We start from the raw sequence: 24,235 nt of genomic DNA, 5'->3' as shown, positions 1-24,235 counted from the left end.
TTTTAGGAGTAGGTTTAGAAATCTGAATGTGTATGCATGGAAAGGGAATTGTCATTGAACATGGTCTTGAGATCACCAACCATTCATGTACAGAATATTCATTTATTAAGTTATAATAGGCAAATAAGGTAAATAGGCCAAAACTGTATCTGTAAATACAAGCAAGCAATCAAACATTTAATTTTTGCATTTAACTTTTAAAAGTTAAATTCTTTCTCTCTCTTTACTACTCCTTGTTTAATTTGAATTATTGCTTTTACGTATTAATTTTGAAAGGGGAAAAACTATTTGTGACTGGTGTAAGAATATTTTGACAATAAAACATATTTTAATAGAACATGTATTTTTAAATGTTATTAGAGGACTTTTTTTGTTCAGGAGATATTTTAAGAGAAATGTGTGAAAAAGTGCCTTCTGGAGCAATTTTTAAATAATTATCTTTAGTTAAACTATATGACTCATTTTGAGTTATATTATATGACTTGTATAAGACTCATTTCAGTGTTGTTGCTATTTTTTCTACAATGTATGTTTGTTAAGAAACTTATATGATTGTATGTGATATTTAATAAAATAAATTTCACTTATGTTTATTGTTATAACTTTAGAACCGAATGGGCTACAATCAAAAATCTTTTTTTCCTCTGATTCCATGGTTCATGACGATTCAAATGCATATGCGTCATTTTCCCGTTGTGAACATTTTTTCACTATTTTAAATTTATCTCAAAACCTATTTTATCAAACTCGTCCTAGGCCGTGTGTCAGATTTTCACCAAAATTGATCTATAAACCATGCTGGCCAAAAGTTATGTTGAACCGTTTTTGATTAACTTGTGAACAAATCTAACGTAGAGCTTGCGAAAATGGACTTGAAGCGATATCTCCGTAATGTGTTAACGTATTCACACCAAAGTTAATGTGTGTAATAAAAACTATGTTCTGCAGCATTTCAGCACACTGCCCCCTAATGGTCCGGGTATACAAAAAAATGGCTTTGTTGGCTTATAACTACTCAACCGTTTGTCCAAAATTCATAAAACTGGTCTCTTTACATCTGGCGGAGCATGCAGAGTCCGACGATGTCTGATTCTCCCAGGTCAGCCATTTTGTCTGTCGGCCATTACATACTTAATACATAAATGTAATCAAAAATTGTTTCACGTTGTCTGATGCTCCTTACTAACCTTTTTGCTTTTGGCCTCTAGACTGCTTTGCTCATTCTGGCTATGAAGTGCTTGGCCCCTTTATTGTTGCTTGCAGCTATATTTATTATTATTATTATTCTAAAATAAGCAAGTATTATTAATATATAAATAACAGCTAGTTTTACAATTTAAATTAAAGTTCATTTTATATAAAGTACAGCTCTCAGCTCTAATATTAACTCTAAAAATATGTAAACCTGCATACTACGCATTTCATTAAACGCAAATCATAATTAACTAATTTTATCAACAATATTTCTGTCAATAAATCTTACTAGTTTATGTGAGATTGCTTAACCAAAATAATGCTTATAAAATTTTGTTACACTGTAAAAAATGCTAAGTTACACACAATTCCTTTAAGTTGTCCCAACAAAAATTGATAAAAAAAACTGAGTGTACGATCAGGGTTGAAAAGTGTGTGGGATTTAGATGTTATATAGAACATAGAACTTATATATTTAAAATATAATATTCACTTAAAGAATAACAATGTGCACTAGCAAACAAGGTAATTTTTTACTTCATACAGACTAAAGTAATATATAAGTAGGCTACTTGAAAAATTATTGTGCTCCAACTAAGCAAAAATCTGACTGATTTACAAGTAATTTATTCTTTGTGTCAATAAAATTTTTATTTGTGTTTTTACCATGCAGTCAGCCTTGGTGATGTGCTTGGCAGCTGTTTTGGGATCCACCTCCGCCAGAAGCTCCTTCACCCTCTTCAACACGCTCATCTCCAGAGGTTTATTCTCGGGTGGCAGAAGAGTCGACTGGTATTTCCCAGGTTTGAAGGATGAACTAGTCTCCACCAGGGGGAGCATGAAGCCCTCCACCCCGTCTGGAGCTCCAGAGCCCAGGCTTTGTCCCTCCTCCACCTTCAGCCTCTCTACGTAGCTCTTGCAGGGAGGAATGGGGGCTTGTCCGGGTCTCAGCTCACAGTAGCTGCCGCCTTGCTCTGAACTCTCAGACTGGTACCCATGAGCAGGTGTGGAGTGGGTGCTAGGGCCCGTTTCTGAGCAAGGAATGTTGTTATTGGAGGAGGATGGTGAAAGGTGGGGATCGCTGGAGCGCCTCATCACTGGAGAAGGCGGGATGACTGCGAGGACACGCCCACCTGAACCATGTCTGTGGCGGGAGACTGGAGAAACCATTCAAATAGCAGATTTAATTGGGTAAGTTAAGCCTTAAATGGCAAATATTATCTTTTATGCATCTTTAAATATGATACAGTGGTTCCCAAACATTCCCCCCTCCACCTCCAAACAACACTCCAAACAATTCTACTTAACTAAACACTGCTGATTCGACTCACTAGGTCACTAAAAATTCTCCAAAACCCACTGCATCCAAAATCGCCCCTATATTCTTAAATAGTGCACTCTTTGAGGTAGCAAACATTTGTAGTAGTGTCTGAAACCATAGTGGACATTCTGTAGTGCACCCAATCAATCCCATAATGCACTGCAATAATGTGTGTACAACTGATGTACCTTCAGAGGGTATAGAGAGCAGTTTTGTATACAACCCTAAATAGGTGTGTTGCATAGTGCAAAATGTGCATTCTTGTTGTTTCTCCAGCCAGTTTGTCAGCATGGGAATTATTATTTACAGATACTGCAAGACCTGAATTGGGTGTGTCGAATGCTGGGGTTTACCAGCAGTGGTTTTGTACTGGGGAACAAGGGAACTCATTAGACTCCAAGACCTGAACATGATTGCTGAAAGTAATTTTCAGTACCAATTTGGTTGAGGTGAAAAAAAAAAACTTGGCAGAAAGACCAGAATACCTAGTGCTTTGCAAGTGTACTCTGAAAACGAGACAGGAACTGCTAACGTAAACAATTTTCAAAGCACAATGTGGGTGAACCTAAAGAACAGAAATCACTTAGCTGAACTGTCTCATGTACTGCTATTTTTTTGACTTCCTATTTTTAATAGTAAGTTATTTTACATAACCCTCACCCCATTACCCAATTGGGTAATTGATTTTTCTCAAAAAATTCTCAAAATTCTCAAAAATACTTCTCAAAAATTGTATGGGTATCCAAAAATGATGCCATAGTTTCCACAAAGTAGGGTTTACAGCTGGTCATTAAGCCAGAGGAGCTGAAAGTCAGTTAAAGCGAGTGGAGTTTCTTTTCTGATAGATGCTCTAAGAGGTTAACCAATCAGCAGCTGACTGGGCAGACTCCCTAAATAAAGATAGTTGCGGTCCTCGATTCACATTCAAACATTTGCAATTACTCTACAAACATCGTATTAGTGTTTTTACCACTGTACAATGTAGTTCAGCAAAATGAACAGTTATTTATGGAAGATGAAAGTCTGAATCATTTGCCTTTAATTTTGAGAAACGCTTATCTCCCATCAAAGAAAGTCTTCTCACATGAGAGAAACGTTAATATGTGCATGTGTGTAGAGGCCCACAGTTTCTGAAGTGCAGAGAGAATATCAGGTAACACTTTACTTGAAGGGGTGGTTATAAGACTGTCATGAAACCTTTAAAATCATGACATGACTAGGCATGGGCCGGTATAAGATTTTGATGGTATGATAATCTTGGATAAAAATATTCACGGTTTTCCAAACCGCGGTATACCTTGAAAACGGTTATCATCCCATGCCTAGACATGACATGCCAAGAATGTGAATGAGATTTTATGCATGCTTACGGCAACTGCCAATGAATGTCATTCACTCGGACAGGACATTGTAAATGCAAAGATGACATTGTTTGTTATGACAACTTGACATAAATACATCACAACCATTTTTATTTTTGTCATTTTAGATACAATAACCTATATTTATCAAGCTACACTGTTTAATTATGTTCCTAGTAGGTGTCAGTTTGGCTTAAACCAATTCAGTATCAGTGTGATTAAATATTCAGGTACATGCATGAGAGTGTGTGGACTCACTGGCGCTGTAGGCAGGAGATTGAGGTGTTTCCCCCACAGGGGACAGTGGACAGCGGTACTCTTGGATCTGATCCATACTCATGGCGCAGTTTCTCATGGCATCCTTATGGTGCACTGTGGAAGGGCTGGAAAGGACAAACATGCAATTAAATCCTCCTTTCTTTGACGAGACATCCTAGGTTTGGCTATAAACAGTTCAAGTCAGAATTATTAGCCCTCCTAAATTATTATCCCCCCTATTTTTTTTTGTTCTCCAGTTTCTGTTTAAAGGAAAAAAAAAATTCAACACATTTCTTAATGTAATAGTTTTAATAACTATTTTCTGTTATCTTTGCCATGATGACAGTACATAATATTTTACTAGAAATTTTTCAAGATAATATTATTCAGCTTAAAGTGACATTTAAAGACTTAACTAGGTTAGTTAATTAGGCAAGTCAGAGTAATTAGGCAAATCATTGCATAATGATAGTTTGTTCTGTAGACTATCAAAAAATATTTCTTAAGGGGGCTAATAATATTGACCTTAGAATAGTTTTTTTTTTTAAAGAAAAAAACTGCTTTTATTCTAGCTGAAATAAAACAAATAGGAAGAAAAAATGTTATGAGGTATTTGTTCCCTATCCAACACAAAACATCGGCAAAATAGTCTCATTCGTTTGTTCTACAAAAATATTAGTTTGTGCTGTTTTGGTTTTTGAGATATTAAAATAATATTTGTAGATCATTCAGAGGTCATGCAGCCCCCCTACATGCAAATTTACCCCAAATAGTCTCGTTGGTTTGTGCTTAGTTTGGGCCAATGAAAGTTCCATTTGTGCTGTTTCCGCTATTAAAATATTACACATTTAATTATGAGCGATGACTAGGCCCACACGAAATCTGCGCGCGCAGAATTCCCCAGATTTATAGCCCATCATTGATTCTGTTTATTTATTTGTGTAAATGTAAATTGATATTTATTAAGTTTTTTTATTAATTTCAGTAATATTATTGACTAATATGAAAATGTTCGTATCATTTATTTAGAATACAGTTTGTAAAGTAATATTTTCTGTCTTTTAGTAGATTTATTTTATAGAAGACTTGATTTATTTACCAAATAAAGTGGATCTAATTGCATTTGCATTGTAAACATTAAATACAAGTTAAAAAGGTATTACTTTTTAGTTCATATATTAAGGTTTTAGTTATGATACTCCTAAAATCATTCCACATAAATCCGCAGATTTTTAACAAAATTCTGTGCAGAAATAGCAAAAATTGTCCGCAGATTCCATCTGGCCCCATAGCAATGACGTCACCAGCCCCCCAACATGCTCCAAATTTAACCAAAATAGTCTTGTTCGTTTGTGCTTCGTTTGGGCTTGTGAAAGTTCCGTTTGTGTTGTTTCTTTTATTAAAATATTACATATTGAATTATGGACGATGACGTCACCAGCCCCCCGACATGCTGCATTTAAAAAAAAAATAGTCTCATCCGTTTTTGCAGCACAAACAAAGCACAAATGAACGAGACTATTTTGGTTAAATTTAGAGCATGTTGGGATGCTGGTGATGTCATCGCTTATAATTAAATGATTAATATTTTAATAGCGGAAACAACACAAACGGAACTTTCACCAGCACAAACGAAGCACAAACCAACAGGACTATTTTGGTTAAATTTAGAGCATGTTGAGGTGCTGGTGACGTCATTGCTAATAATTAAATGCGTAATATTTTAATAGCAGAAACAGCACAAACGAAGCACAAACCAACGAGACTATTTGGGGTGTATTTGAGGCATGGTGGGAGTGGGGGGGGGTGGCTGCATGACCACTGAATGACCTACAAATATTAATTTTAATATCTCAAAAACCAGAACAGAACAAATGAATATTTTTGCAGCACAAACACGGGAGACTATTTTGCCAACGTTTTGTGTTGGGTGGGGGGCTAACTTCAGAGATGTGGAAAACCTGTGAAAAATGCCTTACTCTATTAAACATAATTTGGGAAATATTTGAAAAAGAAAACACATTTCACAGGAGGGCTAATGATTTTGACTTCAACTGTAAAGCAGTTTTGGGCTATAATTATGAGTAACATATCGAACAGCTACAAGTCTATACACATTTGGTGCTATTGTGATCCTACAGACAACATGCACAGAAGCAAGTGAAGGGTTTCCATGTGGCCAAATCTGTTTGGAAAACAGAGTGAGGGGGAGTGAGTGGGAGGGGGTTCTGTGCCAGCTGTGAACACACACATAAACGCACAAACACGCACACACACACACACCAGCTGTTGCCCTCCACTGGTTTCACCTCTGGCTCGACTGTCTGAGGCTCATCTGGCTGTGTAGGCTGGGCGGCACTGATAATACAAGACATCCTACATGAGCACATCACTCCTGCGTCTTTGGCACATGTGCATATGACCAATTAAAAGATTGTGCATCCATCAATATGCCCAATTTTAGACACCTGAACTCTAAGAATGCAACCAAATATTCAGGAATAGGAGATTAATTAATGTTGGTTCTTGATGCAAATATGATCTTCTTGGTTTGAATGTGATCACTAAAATAGACATAATCGAAACCAAACCAAACAAACAATGACATAACATAAGATATAACACAACAATAACATATAATACATAAGCCAAAAGCATAACAAAACATGCAATGAAAACAAAAAAGAAAGCAAATCTATTGTGGTATTGTCTCTGAAGTTTGAATTCTTTTTGGTCACTAAAACACTAAATAAATTAACTTAACCAAGACAAAAAACACAAAAACATATATAATTTTTAAAAATAAAATGAATACAAAAAGCAAAAAAAAAAAAAAGTGCCTTTGTCCAAACACAAATAATAATAAAAAAACACAAAACTGAAGAAAACTTAACATATTCACAAAACCTAACCAATTTAGTGGTTAATAAAATTTATAGTAATAAAAAACAAAAATCAAAACAAAGAAATGAAAACAAAACAAATGAAATAAATAAACAAATAAAAAACACGTCATTGTTATAATGACTAAATAAAAAATATATGGTCACTAAAACAATAAAACAACAAAAATAAAAAACAAAATAAAAAATAAATCTAAACTAAAACAACGGGTTGCGTATGAGAGGGCATTCGCTGCATAAAACATATGCCAGAATAGTTGGCAGTTCATTCCACTGTGTTGACCCCTGATTATTAAGGGACTAAGCCGAAGGAAAAAAATGAATGAATGAATGAATAAAACAATGCATCAGGAATTAGTTCAACAGATCCATCCTGATATTACACGGAAACATAACTATTTTACATATTGGCAGAAAAGGGGCTTATTTGTACGAATGAATACGATTTCATATAATAATAATAATAATAATAATAATAATAATAATAATAATAATAATAATAATAATAATAATACATTTTATTTGTAATGCGCTTTTCTCAAGCTCAAATCGCTACAAGGCAGAAACAATAAAACTGTAAAAACAATAAATCGGAATATATAACAATAAGTAAGATAACAATAGATCACACTTTAAAAACTACTAAAGAGGTGAGTTTTAAGAAGCTTCTTAAAACAGTCCAGAGAAACAGCATTCCTAATGGCAATGGGTAATGCATTCTATAATTTCAGAGCATGGTATGAAAAAGCCCTACCACCCATGGTGCTTTATGAAAACATACAATTTTAAGAAGATGACGTGCCCCCAAACCCCTAGGCTTAACAGTAATAGGGGGATAAGCAAATTGTATCAAAATGTATAAAACAAAATCATACAAATTCATACGAATTAGCCTCTAAATCAAAAAGTTGTGAATTTGATAATGCAGGTTGTAGATAATGTCTGCTGAAGGTCTACCTGTGAGGAATGATCTTCTCTGTCGTGAGTCCATCAGTCATAGTGACACTGCGTCTCTTGATATGCGCCCCCCTCGGGGCAGATGGTGAATGTGCAGATCCTGGTCTTCCTCCAGCTAAAGCAAACGTGGCCTCCAGGTACCTCAGCGGCAGCGTTCGGTTCACTGGACACAGCAGCTGGGCTCCTGTTCGCGGGCACACCGCTCGACCCGTGCCAGCGTGGTGCCTGACCAGCGTGGGGACAGAGTCGAAGCTCTCGTTCTCCAGCATGTACTGGATTTTAGTTTGTCCACTTTTGACAAGGACTTTACTGATCCGACAGTGAATCACTTCTTGCTGCCAGCGACAGGTCAGGACATAGTCACCCACCGTTGACAAGGAGTCCCGTACTAGGAAGTCGCCGCTACGTAGGACCAAGGTTTCAGAGGCCTGTGTTCAAGATAAATAAAATAGTGGGATTAATTAAAGGAATGTTGCAAGCCGGATTCAAACCTACATTTCCCAAATGGGCATTAAAAGTGCAATCATCATCAAAGATAATTCTCCAGCCGCTTTTGACACGTACGTAGGGCCAGACAGAATCTGTGGATGTTTTTTGCTATTTCTGTGGAGAATTTTGTAAAAATCTGCGGATTTGTGCAGAATTATTTTGGGAGCATCAACTAAAAAATTAATATATGAAATAAAAATAATGTCTTTTTAACTTTTATTTAATGTGTCTAAACATCTAAATCCACTTATTTGGTAAACAAAACAAGTCTTTCATATAATATATCTATTAAAAGTATATATATATATATATATATATATATATATATATATATATATATATATATATATATATATATATATATATATATATATATATATATATATATATTAGGAGAGCAGAAGCACCTCAAACTTGTTATCCACAGCAATGTAGTACCAATCGGTTTAGTCTTATCTCCTCCCCAAGGCTAGACTATATGGTTGAAGACCCACACATATATGCACATACAGTTGAAGTCAGAATTATTAGCCCCCCCATTTGAATTTTTTTTTTTCCTTTTTAAATATTTCCCAAATGATGTTTAACAGAGCAAGGAAATTTTCACAGTATGTCTGATAATATTTTTTCTTCTGGAGAAAGTCTTATTTGTTTTATTTCAGCTAGAATAAAATCAGTTTTTAATTTTTTAAAAGCCATTTTAAGGTCAAAATTATTAGCCCCTTTAAGCTATATTTTTTTTACTGATAGTCCAGAACAAACCATCGTTATATAATAACTTGCCTTTAAAGTTAAGCCTTTAAAAATGTCTCTTTAAGCTGTATAGAAGTGTCTTGAAAAATATCTAATCAAATATTATTTACTGTCATCATGACAAAGATAAAATTAAATCAGTTATTAGAAATGAGTTATTAAAACTATTATGTTTAGAAATGTGTTGAAAAAAATCTTTCCACCTTTAAACAGAAATTAGGGGGAAAATAAACAGGGGGTTAATAATTCAGGGGGGCTAATAATTCTGACTTCAACTGTATATGTCGCACTACCAGGGTTAATGAGGCCAGGCTTTCAATAATTACACCAGTTAGAGGATACTCTTTAGACTATCAATGTTAATTCAGGACTATAAAACAACACTTCACTTTAAAACACAGTAACACCAGGATTTTAACTCTGGCAATTTTGCTGTGTGGTGTTATGACTGATCCTATTTTTACTTTGCTCATTACTTCATTTACAATATTCTAACATATTCTTAAACTGAAAAATATATTATTAACTAATTGTGTATCAATTAGTTATAAATAACATATCTTTGTATATTTTACCCACGTGCATTTTAAAAAACATTGAAGACGCTGGACGTGCTTTATGCCTGTGCTCCAGCAGATGGCGCTACAGTTCACAGTGTGAGGTCAGAAGTGCAGCATGGGGGCGTATCGCCATGGTGACTGGCTATAGTTTATAATAGAGAGGGCTGGAGTTTGTCTTTTCTGCAGCTCCAGCAGGAATACATTATGCTAATGCGCAGATGGCGGATCTCAGAGTAGAGACGGCGTGGGCTGCAGTTTGACGGCTCTATGGTGCAAAACACACACACTCCCAGAGAAACCCAAATAAATACACACGAAAACAAGCACATATACAAAACAAATACAGAACTACATCTGAAATGGCCAACAAAGTTTTTCCTTCACCTACTCATTAGTTTGGTTTATATATCGGTGTAAGGACTTCTCTCTGATGTCCATTGTCTTCAAAAATGAAGTGTGTAATCATTATGAAGTGAAAATATATTCTGATTATTACAGTTTAACATGAAAAGACAACTATAATCTGTAAGCTACCAAGTTGTGTAAAACTAGACTTTTTCCTCAGTTTATTTGAGTTAACAGATTGAGATTTTTGGAAGGCTGGTGATGTAAAACTGTAAAAATATTTGTTAATAATAGTTTTCTACGGAGACCCGGAAGGGACATGATGGTGGGAAAAAATTGGTGGAAGAAAAAAATGGGTGGGAAAAAACTGATAGGAAAAAATATTTTTACCTCGCAAAGATTTTCTGTTCATTTCATACATGCCAACCCTCTCTTTTTTCCAGGATTCTCCCATATTTTACCATTCTATCCCGATATATCATCCTATCATTAGGAAGTTTCCCATATTTCTAATATATTTTTAATCTTGAAAGCTTACTGAAATTAATATGAAATGTCTGCATTCACTTTCGTTCCATTAAAGTTGTGTGTCGATCATCGCCCTTCCTATGCAACCTCTGAATCAGCGAATGCATGTATAGGGGAGCGCGGGGCACAAAATAATGCGGGGTTAAATGTAACACAGAGTTTTAAAGTATTCGCTCAGGGTTACCCTTGGCAAGGTTTTCTCCACAATGTCGGCAGATGTCTTCCTGCCAATTATTGAAAATATTCGGTAAAATTTGGATGAGAAACACAGGAGAAACCATTTTTTTTTTGCAGCATAAAAGTATTTTTTATTATAGTCAATATTTTTTTATTTTAAAAAATCTGTGAAAGTATGAATGTAAAATCTTATATTGTTATCGTGTGATTACCGTCTTCTAGGCTAAAAGATGAAATCATTTTGAAAGATGTAAATAACACACTGACTGCTAGCCAGTTTTGAGGAAAACACGACACAGCGGGGTTAGTTGTAACTGGGTGTTACAATTAAACCACACACTGTTGGACACCAATTATACAAACAAAATAGTTTTTAAAATTTTGAGTGTAATGTTGAGAACTTTTTATATTAATGTTTTTTATAATAATGTTATTAATATTAATGTTTTTTTTATACTAATGTTTTTTAATAGAAAAATAGTTTTAATAGAAAAATAAAATATTATATTGCTAATAAATCAAAAAATGAATTGTATAATAATAGATGAATGGATAATAATGCAAATAGATTCAAATGTGTTTATCCAATAAACAAATAAATAATTAAACATACTGTGCTATGTACACAAAAATGAGCCAATTACTGCTGAAATATAGCTACTATTTAAAGTAAACTTAATTAAAATTAATTGTCTGAAATCTGCCTTTTTAAGCATGTGTTACAAATAACCCTATGTCTGTTAAAACTTGCCCCGCAGTTGGGATAAATGGTACCATTTTTACCCCTGGCACTTTTGGCAATGCTTCACAGAAACCATAGGTCCGGTGATCCTAATTTCAGTGCTCATTTGTAGGAGAGGCTTGTGTGTTATTGCTAAAAAATATGGTTTGTCTAATCCCATACTTTGTTCATTATTTGACCAAAATCAAAAAGTGTGCCCCACTCCCCCAGCGCTGACTGACGTACACACTCCATATGATAAACTGAACAATCATTCACTGAATCAGAGGTGGCATAAGAAGGGCGATGATCGACACACAACTTTAATAGAACAAAAGTGAATGCAGACATTTTTATATTAATTTCAGCATGCTTTCAAGATTCAAAATATATGAGGAATATGGGGAAATACTTAATGATAGGATGATGGCGAGATAGAATGGTAAAATACGGGAGAATCCCTGCAAAACTGGGATGGTTGACATGAATGAAGTGAACAGGAAGTGTTTGTGGAATTAAGTTAAAACATCTTTGCATTCCCTCACAAAACATCTTTGAGAGGGAATGCAAAAACTTAAAATGAATGTACTTTCCTATCATTTATCACTTTTTTTCTCCCACCCATTTTGTTTTCTCCCACCCAGTTTATTTTCTTCCACCCATTTTCCCCCCACCATCACGTCCCTTCCGGGTGTCTGTTGTTTTCCATATTTTGTGATTCTTTTTTTTCTCATTTATTTATGGTTTTGGATTTTGGACCTTGATCTCTCCTCCAACGCTTGATGCTGAAAAGTTTAAAAAAACATTTTATTGACATTTTTATTAGTTTGAAGTGATATAATGTCTGGGATGGTGTTGTAAATTACAATACGAAAACCTGGTAATAACTGCAGTACTTTTGTTTGTTATTTTACAGACTTAACTCTCTCTATATACTTCTCATGAAATGTATTGTTATGGGCTGCTAAATTAATTATCAATAACTGTCAAAAAGTCATTTAAACTGTACTGTTGAATTCTCATAATCAAAAGTCCACAATGCAGAGATCAAGGCCCCTAATGCAAACCTATGTAAATAAATAGAAAAAACCTGTGAATCACGAAATACAGAACCTGTTAAATCAACAGATATTTTTTGCAGTGCATAGATGGCCCACAGTTCTTACACTCAACATGTCATTTATTTTACCCTCATATAATGACTGAAATCCTTATTTCGGTTAACATTACATAACTTTCGACTTTCAATGGTCTGCTTGACAAAAAAAGGTACCAGGGTGATGCAACAATTGCTTTAAAGTATGAAATGAATGACTGGATTTTTACAAAGTTTGCCAGGTTAGCGCTTTTAAGTCTTTTAAAGATATTCGGAGTTTGTTTGAAGCTCTTGGTCTTGGTGAAGAAGTGTATATTTAAGATGTGTTCATACATCTTGTATGCGTTCATGTTGTATTTTTATCAGTTGAGAGCTTGTGAAGAGCTTATGAGATGTGTAAAAGTAGTCCAAAGTGTGACAGGAATTCCTCCTTCACACATATCTGCTGCAACGAGATGCATTTCTTGTGTCTGAATTGAACTGTAATGGGCAGTGTCATGACTTTGACATGGTTCGTTTTGATGTCTTTGGTTTGAGTTGTGTTCATATTTCAGTCGAACCACACCTGAGATTGTTTGAAAGTTGACAGAGTCCCACTTTCATATGGTTCAGACTTGTTTTAATCAAACCAAACATGACAAGAGGAAACACAGACTTAAGTTTTTCTGGTTTAGTTTTGGTAAACTGGTCCATTTTTCCACCAATTTTAGATAAATTAGCCTCTACATGGGAAAATCCACCATGATTGAAGAATGAATACATCAGCAGGCACCTTCAACAGTGCAAATAGATTTGTCGATTGACCTACCTTTATGTCAAATCAACATCGAATCTTGACCTCAAAAATCACGTCAAATAACGATTATATGACTTTCCTGTAATCAATTCAGCTTTTAGATTAATACAACTATTCTTATATTATGATACTTTTGTGCTGTTATTTTGGTGGTCAACTGGGCATCAAGGTGTGGATGTCAAATGGACGTCAAGGTTTTGACATCAAATCGATTAGCATTTTTGACATCTTACTTGATTACGATTTGATGAGGTTTTGACATCATCAAGGTGCCCACTGGGATGTTGATCTTAACGTCTAACACTAGGCCAGAATATAAGAAGAATCACAACATTACAAACTTTGATTTAAACTAATAAGTAATTGAAAATTGGACAATGAGAAAAAAGTGCTCGGCTGTGAGCTTTTAATAACTTTAAAGACAGGACGTAATCTTAATGTGATTTTTTTCCTGGTAAAATAAAGGTTTTAATAATCTGCAATCCTGTGAAGCAAATGAAAATAAATTATAAAGAGAATTAGAAAACCATTTGCTTAAAGTGGTTGCTTGTACCCACTTATTGTAAAATATTTAAGTATTTTGAAAGTGTATTTGTACTGTCTTTTCATTCACAGTATTTCGTAGGAGCTTATTTCATGTGATTAGCTTGTGACAACTGTCTGATTAAGGGGAATTTTTTTTGACGGATTAGTTTTTCTGCACATGTTTTGCTTATAAACACTATAGTTTTTTAAAATAAGTTGAAATATTGCTGACCGAAGGCTTAAAAAAACAAACTCACACTCAAAAAAAATTTTTTTTAACTTGTTCAAACTACTTGATTAAAATCAGCTGAAACAACACCATTCTTGAGATTTTATTGGGACAACTTAATTTTTTTATGTTCAATCCACATAAACTTGTTAAAAGTGCCAAGGTAACTTAATCAATTTGTGTTGGGACAACATGAATGAATTGTGTGAAATCCTTCACTTTTTACAGTGCAAATCTCACCATAGTTATGTTTTTAATAATGTGTAAGTTATTCTTCAAATTGCATTTCCCTATGGAGAAAATGAACGAGTTTTTACTTCAGGAACAAAACTCTTTAGATTTCAGAGTGGACCACACTGAAAAAATGGAGTTCCTTGACACTGTCTTCATGTTGTCTCAACGCAAATTCATTAAGTTAACTTAATCGTTTTTACAAATTCAAGTGGATTGGAGTTAAAACAATTAACTTGTCCTCCCCCAAAAATGAAGAAATGTGTTGTTTCAATTCATTTTAAATAAGTAGTTTGAACAAGCAGTCATTTTTTGACTGCAGACCTTGCTGTTTGGTCAAAAGTCTGGCTATTGTTGGTGTCAATGGTGTCGACACAAATTGGAGGTGCTCACGGAGACCCGAGTTTAATTCCCGGCTATCCTCTCTCTGCTCTCCACACTGTCCTGTCTAAAAATCTCCACTTTCCTAAAGTTGAAAACCCCTAATAAATTATTCTAACTGTGTATAAGTCAGCTAACTTTGCAAAACGCACCTCTCGTGGAATATGGCCATGGTACCAGCCATGGCTCCTCATGTCATTGCTGCTGAGTTTGAGTTCCTCCTCCAGCTCCTTCCTGAGTTTCTCTGGAGGCGACTCCAGCAGGTACTTCTCCTTGGAGAACTGCAAAACACAGAAAAAACAACAACACATAAGTCACTATTTCATGAACACGCAAAGATGTGATACAGCAATTGAGGAAAAAAAACCTTCTTGAGCAAAACGTTGTGAGATTTATTCTCTTACTTGTCAAACTGACATGGCAATCCATATAAGAGATTAATTAAATTAGTCATTTCTTTAAATAATTTATGTAACATCTAACCCTGTTGCTAAACAAATGGAAGCATACAAATACACACTGTCTCGCCCAAAGGATAATACTGTCTCAACTGTGTCTGTTTAGACAACAGCCCTCTGTGTCCAGTAGAAATAAAGCTTAGTCTATGAGTGTGACAGTTCAAGCCAAAGGTCTCGACCGTCTGACACAGGAAAACTAATCCAAACACACGAGTCATTGTACTGGTCGATAAAAAAGCCAACGGACAAAGCTTAGGATTCAAAGTGTGGCAAGCTGTTTTAACATGTAATCAATAAAATACTAAGATCTATTTTCATCATACTTTTTAAGATCATTTCTATTAAGTGCTGGTACATATACATTAAGCATAGTGATTATTTTTTAGGTATATGTTTTAAAATATACTTATTCATTGGACATTAGTTCTTATTCATTAGATAACATTGATTCATTCCTTTTCCTTTGGCTTTGACCAATTTTCTTCATCCAATTCACCTATACACATTAAATGTCAGAACTGATTTTTTTCACTCATCTAGTCAGAAAGGCTCTAGTTAAGTTCAGTTAAAAATCTTAATATTATTATAAATCAGTAGTAGTTCCTAATAAACATGTACAATTGTTTATTGAATAAGTTCTAGGAACTAATAAGTAAGTACTAGCATCTAAAGACAAGTACAATTATCATAGGTATCTAATAAATAAGACATAATACAGAAATTCTACTAAACATTAAACACTATATGATAATAATAAGAACTAAAATCTTGTGAATGAATACTAGTATCAACTAGAAGACATACTAAAATGAAAACTAAAATCTATGGGTATCTAATAACAAGCACTAGAATATTCTGATTTAGTATTAGTATTTAAAGATAAATGCTAGAGCAAAAATATTCACTAGTTTAATTGGAAAACCTACTGAAAAGTTAATATCTGAATGTCAGGTCCTCATATAAGTCAAGTGTTAGAAAGTGTTTAAAATAAAATCTGTTATTAAAGGGTATCCACAGGGGTCTTCAAATGACTCAAATTTAAAAAAACACAATTTTATGTCTTAAAAAGTATTAAATTCACTAAAATATTGTCTTAAATCATTTTAAACAGGTCTTAATTTCCCTTTGTTTATGTAAAGCTACCCAATCGATCCAAAACACGTTCAATCACCAACAACACATCTCAATAAAACTTTTAGCAAAACTACTCACTAATATTATGGTTCTACTTAGCTAATATTTTAACTGAAGTCTGTTGTTTTTTTGAAGTTATGTTGAACAAAAAGGTATGTATTTAACTAAGGTCTGCGAGTTTTAGCACATTGTTTAAAATATGTGGCTAAGAAATGACTAATTAGATTTTTTTTCTGTTGGGCCATTAAAAATCCTTGGCGACTAGCCCTATACAGTTGAAGTCAGATTTATTAGCCCCCCTTAATAACTCATTTCTAATAACTGATTTATTTTATCTTTGCTATGATGACATTAAATAATATTTGACTAGATATTTTTCAAGACACTTCTATACAGCTTAAAGTGACATTTAAAGGCTTAACTAGGTTAATTAGGTTAACTAGGCAGGTTAGGGTAATTAGGCAAGTTATTGTATAACGATGGTTTGTTCTGTAGACTATCGAAAAAATATATAGCTTAAAGGGGCTAATAATTTTGACCTTAAAATGGTGTTTAAAAAATTAAAAACTGCTTTCATTCTAGCCAAAATAAAACAAATAAGACTTTCTCCAGTAGAAAAAATATTATAAGACATACTGTGAAAATTTCCTTGCTCTGTTAAACATCATTTGGGAAACATTTTAAAAAAGAAGAAAAAATCTAAGGGGGGCTAATAATTCTGACTTCAACTGTATTAGACTGAAATTGTATTCTTTGTGGTCTTAAAAATGCCTTAAAAGTCTTAAATTTGATTTGTTGAAACCTGCAGAAACCCTGTATTATTAACATCAGAATAGTTAATAGTTAAAAATAAGTACATTAACGTATAAGTACTACTAATATACAAAAATAAATACCTAAATCTAATGAATAACTTCATGCATATATTAAATAGGCACTCTAATGAATGAACACTGGTATGTAATGAAGTAGAACTAGCATACAATCTGTAAGTAGCCTACTATTATCTTTTAAAAACCTATTAGTACCTAAAAAAGATATATTTCCTAAAGAAATAAGCACTTGCAGTTAATGTGTACATACAAGTATTTAATAGAAAAGATGCTAGTATTGTAAAATAAGTACTAAAAAGTTTTTAAGTTTTATAGACTGAATATTAAAACAGCTTGCCATATTCAGTCGGTGAATATAGGAGATGCAGGATCAATTCTGCAGTCCTGGGTCATGCTAATGGTCTCTTCCTCTGTGGTTCTAAAGTAAACTGATTAAACATCTGCTTCCTTTCTCTCTTCGACCATCTTTTACACATGGGATGCAGGAAAAGATGCTAGATTTCAGCAGTCGTTTATCTGGTTGTGTGTGCAAGTGTGTGTGTAAAGTGTATAAAGATAGTGAGGCAAGGTCAAGTGTAGGGAGTTATTGCTTTTGTCTCTGCCTCCAGGGGTCGAGTCCACCACCTGGGTCTAACCAAGACCTCTCCGGAATCTCATATAGGTGTCTGTAATTGTCTTTCGCTGCCTCATGATGGCCACAAGGCAGGATATTCTGGTCTCATATATTCTCGATTTAGGACCGCAGGGGAAACTCCAGTGTGTGAGTGATAACAGAGCCAGGCTGATATACAGAGTTCATATTGACTTATGAGAGGTGCCTTTCACAGGAGACCGATGACCCTTTTCCAATTTCACAAAAAGTTTATTATAGTGTTTATTTGAGGAAGGAGTTGAGTTGTTTATGTGAAGTTTTGCCCAGATGATATGGGGCAAGGCAAGAGGAAAGCGAGATGAGCAAGACAAGATACAAAAACAAGAGATGAGATGTGATAAGAAAAGACAAGAGGAGATGAGCACAAAATGAGGTAAAGAAGAGGTTAATTTTGAATAAATTAGACATGACAAGAGGAGATGAAGTGAGATATAAAGAGATGAGAGGTAGTGAGGACAAGGTAATGTTTCAAAAATTAGAGGAGAAAAGACAAGCTGAAGCAAAGTGAGGCGAGAAGAAAAGAGCAAGATAAAAAATCCAAGTAAAACAATGAGATGAATTGAGAAAGAGACAACATGAGGAGATGGATGAGAAATGACAAAATAAAATGAAAGGTGAGATAAGAAATAAGATGAAAGTTGACAATACGAAGCAAGAAATTATGCCAAAATTGGACTCATAGAGACAGAAAGAGAGAAGCTAAGAAACAATGAGATGAATTGAGGTGAGGTGAGCAAGACAAGGGATGAAAAGATGGAAAAACTGATGGTCTGAGAAAAAAGAGACAAGAAAATATGAGACAAGGTGAGGTGAGATGAGACGAGACAAAGCAAGAAAAGATGCTGAAATTACATTGAGACAAAATGAGAGATGCTAAGAAAAGATGAGATGAAATGAGGTGAGCAAGGCAAGTAATGAAAGAAGGAAAAAATTAGATGGTCTGAGAAAAAAAGACAAGAAAAGAAAATATGAGACAAAGTGAGATGAGATGAGACGAGACAAAGCTAGAAAATATGTTGAAATTGCATCGAGACAAAATGACAGGTTCTAAGAAAAGATGAGGTGAGATGAAAAGAAGAGATGAGAACAAGAGGAGATTAGATGAGAAAAGACAATGCAAAATTAGGTGAGAAAAGTCAAGAGGAGTAAAAAAAAGTCTTAGAGGAGAAAATTGAGAAAGAAGCAAGGTATGGAGTGAGACAAAAGGAGGAGATGGATGGGAAATGACGAGATAAAATGAAATGTGAGATATGAAATAAGATGAGTCCGAGAGATGAGAGGAAACAATACGAGGCATGCTAAGAAAAGATGAGATGAAATTAGGTTAGATGATATAAGATGAGCAGGACAAGATGAAAAGATGCAAAAACTAGATGATCTGAGAAAAAAGAGACAAGAAAAGAAAAAATGAGACAAAGTGAGATGAGATGAGACGAGACAAAGTAAGAAATAAGATGCTGAAATTGCATCAAGACAAATGAGAGATGTTGAGAAAAGGTGAGATGAGCAAGACAAGAAATAAAAATGGTGGAAAAATTGGATGGTTTAAGAAAAAAGAGACAAAAAAGAAAATATGACACAAACTGAAGTGAGGTGAGATGAGACAGAGCAAGAAAATGTGCTGAAATTGCATTGAGACGAAATGAGAGATGCTAAGAAAAGATGAGATGAGATGAGCTAGACAAAAAATAAAAACGATGGAAAAACTAGATGGTCTGAGAAAAAAAGAGACAAGAAAAGAAAATATGACACAAAGTGAGGTGAGAAAATGCAAGAAAGGATGCTGAAATTGAGACAAAATGAGAGATGCTAAGAAAATACTAGATGAAATGAAGTGAGAAAAGAAAAGAAAAGAAAAGAAAAGATGAGAACGAGAAGAAACTAGATGTAAAAAGACAATGCAAAATGAGGTGAGATAAAACAAGAGAAATCAAAACGAAGCATGATGGGTTGCATAACATGAGATAAATTGACGCAAAAAGAGACAAAGTAGAGAAAAGATTAGATGAGATGAGAGCAAGACAGAAAAAAAACTATGTTAGAGGAGACAATTGAGACAGAGGCAAGGTACAAAGTGAGACAGAATTAGGAGATGGCTGAGAAATGACAATATAAAGCGAAAGGTGAGATAAAAAAATAAGATGAGATAAAAAGAGGTGAGAGGAGACAGGACGAATCAAGAAATTATGCCATAATTAAATTCACTGAGACAGAAAGAGAAAAGCTAAGAAAAGATGGAAAAACTAGATGGTCTGAGAAAAAAGAGACAAGAAAAGAAAACATGAGACAAAGTGAGGTGAGATGAGGCAAGACAACAAGAAAAGATGCAGAAATTGCATTGAGACTAAATAAGAGACGCTAAGAAAAGATGAGATGAAATGAGTTGGAGGATTGAAAAAGATGGAAAAACTAGATTGTTTAAGAAAAAAGAGACAAGAACAGAAAATAGGAGACAAAGTGAGATGAGATGAGACAAGACAAAGTAAGAAACAAGATGCTGAAGATGAGACAAGATGAGAATAGCTAAGAAAAGATGAGATGGGGTAAGGTAAGATGAGAAAGACAAGGGATGAAAAGATGGAAAAAACTAGATGGTCTGAGAAAAAAGAGAGACAAGAACAGAAAAGATGAGACAAAGTGAGGTGAGATGAGATGAGACAAAGCAAGAAATTATGCCAAAATTAGATTCACTGAGACAGAAAGAGAGAAGCTGAGAAAAGATGGAAAAACTAGATGGTTTGAGAAAAAAAGACAAGAAAATAAAATAGGAGACAAAGTGAGGTGAGATGAAACAAAGTAAGAAAAAAGATGCTGAAATTGCATTGAGGCAAAATGAGAGATGCTATGAAAAGATGAGATGAGATTAGGTGAGATGAGCAAGACAAGAGAGGAAAGATGCAAAAACTAGATGGTCTGAGAAAAAAAGAGACTAGTACAAAATAAGATGAGACAAAATGAGGTGAGATGAGACAATACCAAAATTAAACCATGCAAGAAAATGTTCATAAAAATGAGCTGTACTGGAGCCAATAAAATCACCAGAAAAAGAAGAAAAGAGATAAGATGAGAAAAGAGATTAGCCAAAGTAAAATGCAAGATGACATAAGGAATAATGAGAACTGCTAGGGTGAGGCCAAAAAACATATGGTTATATAAGCAATGAAAGAAAGCTGCGGTGAGATAAAATGAGAAGAAATGCACCTGAAGAAACAATAGGACAAATGAGACGACATGCTAAAATGTGAGATGAGCGACACAAGAGCAAAACAAAAAAAAAAAAACACCTAAAAGAAAAGCGGAAAAAAGAAGACAGAAGTTCTGAAGAAGTTTTAGCAAGCAGGTATTGTCATTTCTTCAGAGATTCGCTCATTAAAAACCGAGGTTGACGGAGATCGAGCTGCTTTCTACTTTTTCGAACAGTGATGTCTGAAGACTCCAGAGAGACACCTGGGCTCTTTCAAGTCCCCTTGCCCCACTTAGAGCTGCCCCCGAAGGGCTAAAATGTCTTTCTCACTGCCCTCTTTCTTCCACAGAGAAAGCACTTCTGGCAGTCTAATGAAGCGCATGCTGTGGAAATGACCTGACCACATGCGCAAACACACACACACATGGTGTAACCTCTACAGAGGCACAGGGACAGAAAGAAATTCAAGATACAGAGCGGAAAGAAGAGACACGGAAAGGGGGTGATAGACCTTTGCTGCTCACACACCCCCAGCACTGAAGCACCGGTTGCCATGGAAACCTCCTATTATGTGAGTTGGCCCGGTGCCGTTATATTTATCATACACACTCACACTCTGCAAGCAGAGGGCATTGCATTGTGAGAAACAATTATGCTTCCTGGCACAAGACAGGGCATCAGCAGCCAAGAGACAGAACTGACAGTAAACTTTTTTAGGAGAAAAAAAAAAAAGTTCCCAATTTTACTTAATATATGCTTGAGTCGCCACTTGTAATGGAGGTCACCAACTAGGTAAGAGCCAGTCAGAAGTCCCGTCCACAGATCTACCATATTGTTTTGTATGTTTTATATTTCATAAAAATTTTTCATCAGGATTTCCAGAAAATGTAGTCTGCCTGGAAACAATGAGTACGTTTACATGGACACCAGTTATCCGTTTTTACTATGATTAAGACAATACTCTGATAAAACATCTACCAACGATTTTTGATTTCCTTAATCCAACTTAAGTCATAATCGAACGAAACAGAAATCGAATTAAGACATGGAGAATTTTAGTCGTATTATTGAAGTGCAGAACAGACATGTAAACGCCTTAATCAAACTGTTACCGTTGTGCAGGATTTTCGCCGCATTTTGCATCAGGATAGTCAATACACACTGTTTGACACTATTCTCTGCAGCTACCGAGTCAGTGAAGGACCACAAGACACCTGCATTGCATAATGCGAATGTTTTTTTTTCCCCATACAGCGTGCGGTATCAAATTCCATTAAACCTACACTCAGCAGTTCATACTCGCATCCAATATCTCGTTTGTCACGGGGGCATGCATGGAATGTTCCTGAATGAAAGTGAAAGTGCCAAACTGCAGTTAAAATTGACAAATTAAAAATGAAGCACCTGAAATAACATGAAACTCTGGAGGAAGTGTGGATAGCGCGGTGACGCAACGATGTTAAACGTATTATGTGCTATAACATGTAAAACGGCATTATGAGAGGAACATTCAAAAAGCAACTCATGTAAACACCTTAATCATATTATTGTCCTATTCAGATTAAGGCAAATAATTTGATTACTGATGTCCATGTAAACATAGTCAATAGCTATATTTCCATCCAAAAATGCAAATTAACTTTATGTGCAAAACTGGATTATCGCATAAAAGACGTGCGAATAAAGCGCCAGTTCCATCCAATGAGTCAAAGAGAACACAATCGTCACTTCCTGATTAACTGGTGCCAAATATCAACAGAAAAAATGGAATTTGCTGGGGTAGGAGAAGCTGCGAGAATCTTTTCTTCATTTAATAAATGACTTGCACCTCAGAAGGCAATCCTGACACGCAGTGAACATGCAGTGGCGTTTGAAGGCATGAGACGCGGAGCACAGACGCTCTTGATTCTGGAGGTATATAATAATATAATAACATTAATACTGAAACGGTTACAGCATTTTAGGATGACCAAAACAACATTGCAGATGTTTTACAGTGTGCTCATCTTGGCGTTTTCATCAACCAGTTTTTTATGCACATATCCAAAAACGCATACAAATACATGGATGGAAACGTATCTAATGACCTCATGATGGCAAACCCTTTCACGGGGAGAAGAAAACTGTTGCAATACAACTCCAGTTGTACATGCTGGTCTTCTGTTGTTGGGAGATTGATGCTGCATTGTCATGCCTTTAAGCATAATGCTAACATAAAACTAACTGTGATTGGTTGCTTAACCTGCCAGTCTGAAGGTCTAACTGTGCCAGACTCACCCCACTTCGGACAACAAGAAAAATGATCTTATATTAGTGAACTAGGGATGAACAATATGTCAGCTGCAATAAGAGTATTGACTGATAAACTGCTATTTGTTATGTTATCATTATTGGTTTGATCAGATCAAAGTCTAATTAAATATGCGTTATTCCCACAATTCCACCTGCCTTACACATAACACATTGCATGGTACCAATGCACAATTAAGAGGAAACACAAGAGGCCAGGAGTGAGGGAGATTTTTATTGTGAAAAAACACTTTCAGAATTGAAATTTCCAAAGGATTTTGAGAAAATAATGCAGTAAAATCAATTGTAGACTATATTTGTTTACCTTTTGTTTTTGTAATCAGGTTTATAAAAAGTTTTTTCATCAGCTTATGTATCAGTTATCAGCTTCTAAATATAAAAAGTAATTGGTTATCAATTTTCTAATAGATACATCCCTAAAATAAGCATGTATTTGTATTCATAATTTTAATAGATTCCTTGGTAACAAATAAAATGGATCCAGAAGTATCGGTCTATTATAAATACAGCTATTCATTTTCATGCTTTAAAATGACTACTTTGTTAAAATAATCAATGCTAAATTGACCAAGTGCTATTGCTGCCAAGTGACAACCTGGAAATATACAATAACACACTGCTCATTTAATTTAATAGTAATGCAGAGGCAGACATTCTAAAACTTAAATTGAATACCTCTGACATAAAACCTTGTATTGAACAAACAGTACTTCTAACCCTCCTAGCAATATTTCTCAGTTAAATTAAATATGCTGTCCACTATGGAAGGTCTGTGATGGCCACTCTGTAGAGACAATATAATGTATTTAAATAATACTCCAATGGTCCATCAATTCTTT

General features: G+C 34.8%; 1 protein-coding gene across 1 annotated transcript in view; it reads right to left on the bottom strand.

The window, feature by feature from the left end:
• The window catches only part of sh2d3ca (SH2 domain containing 3Ca), a 109,638-nt gene that overhangs the window by 20,366 nt on the left and 65,037 nt on the right, over positions 1-24,235 (bottom strand). Inside the window, exons 4-7 of the mRNA XM_056466337.1 lie at positions 14,978-15,106; positions 7,995-8,422; positions 4,135-4,259; positions 1,861-2,351 (exon numbers count right to left, since the gene is read on the bottom strand). Of these exons, the coding sequence (XP_056322312.1) occupies positions 1,861-2,351; positions 4,135-4,259; positions 7,995-8,422; positions 14,978-15,106 (1,173 nt within the window). The remainder of the gene's footprint in view (positions 1-1,860; positions 2,352-4,134; positions 4,260-7,994; positions 8,423-14,977; positions 15,107-24,235) is intronic.

Source organism: Danio aesculapii, chromosome 10 (assembly GCF_903798145.1).
Source record: "Danio aesculapii chromosome 10, fDanAes4.1, whole genome shotgun sequence".
In the NCBI taxonomy this organism is placed as follows: domain Eukaryota; kingdom Metazoa; phylum Chordata; class Actinopteri; order Cypriniformes; family Danionidae; genus Danio; species Danio aesculapii.
The sequence above is the reverse complement of the archived record's forward strand: the minus strand, read 5'-3'. Positions and strand labels throughout refer to the sequence as shown.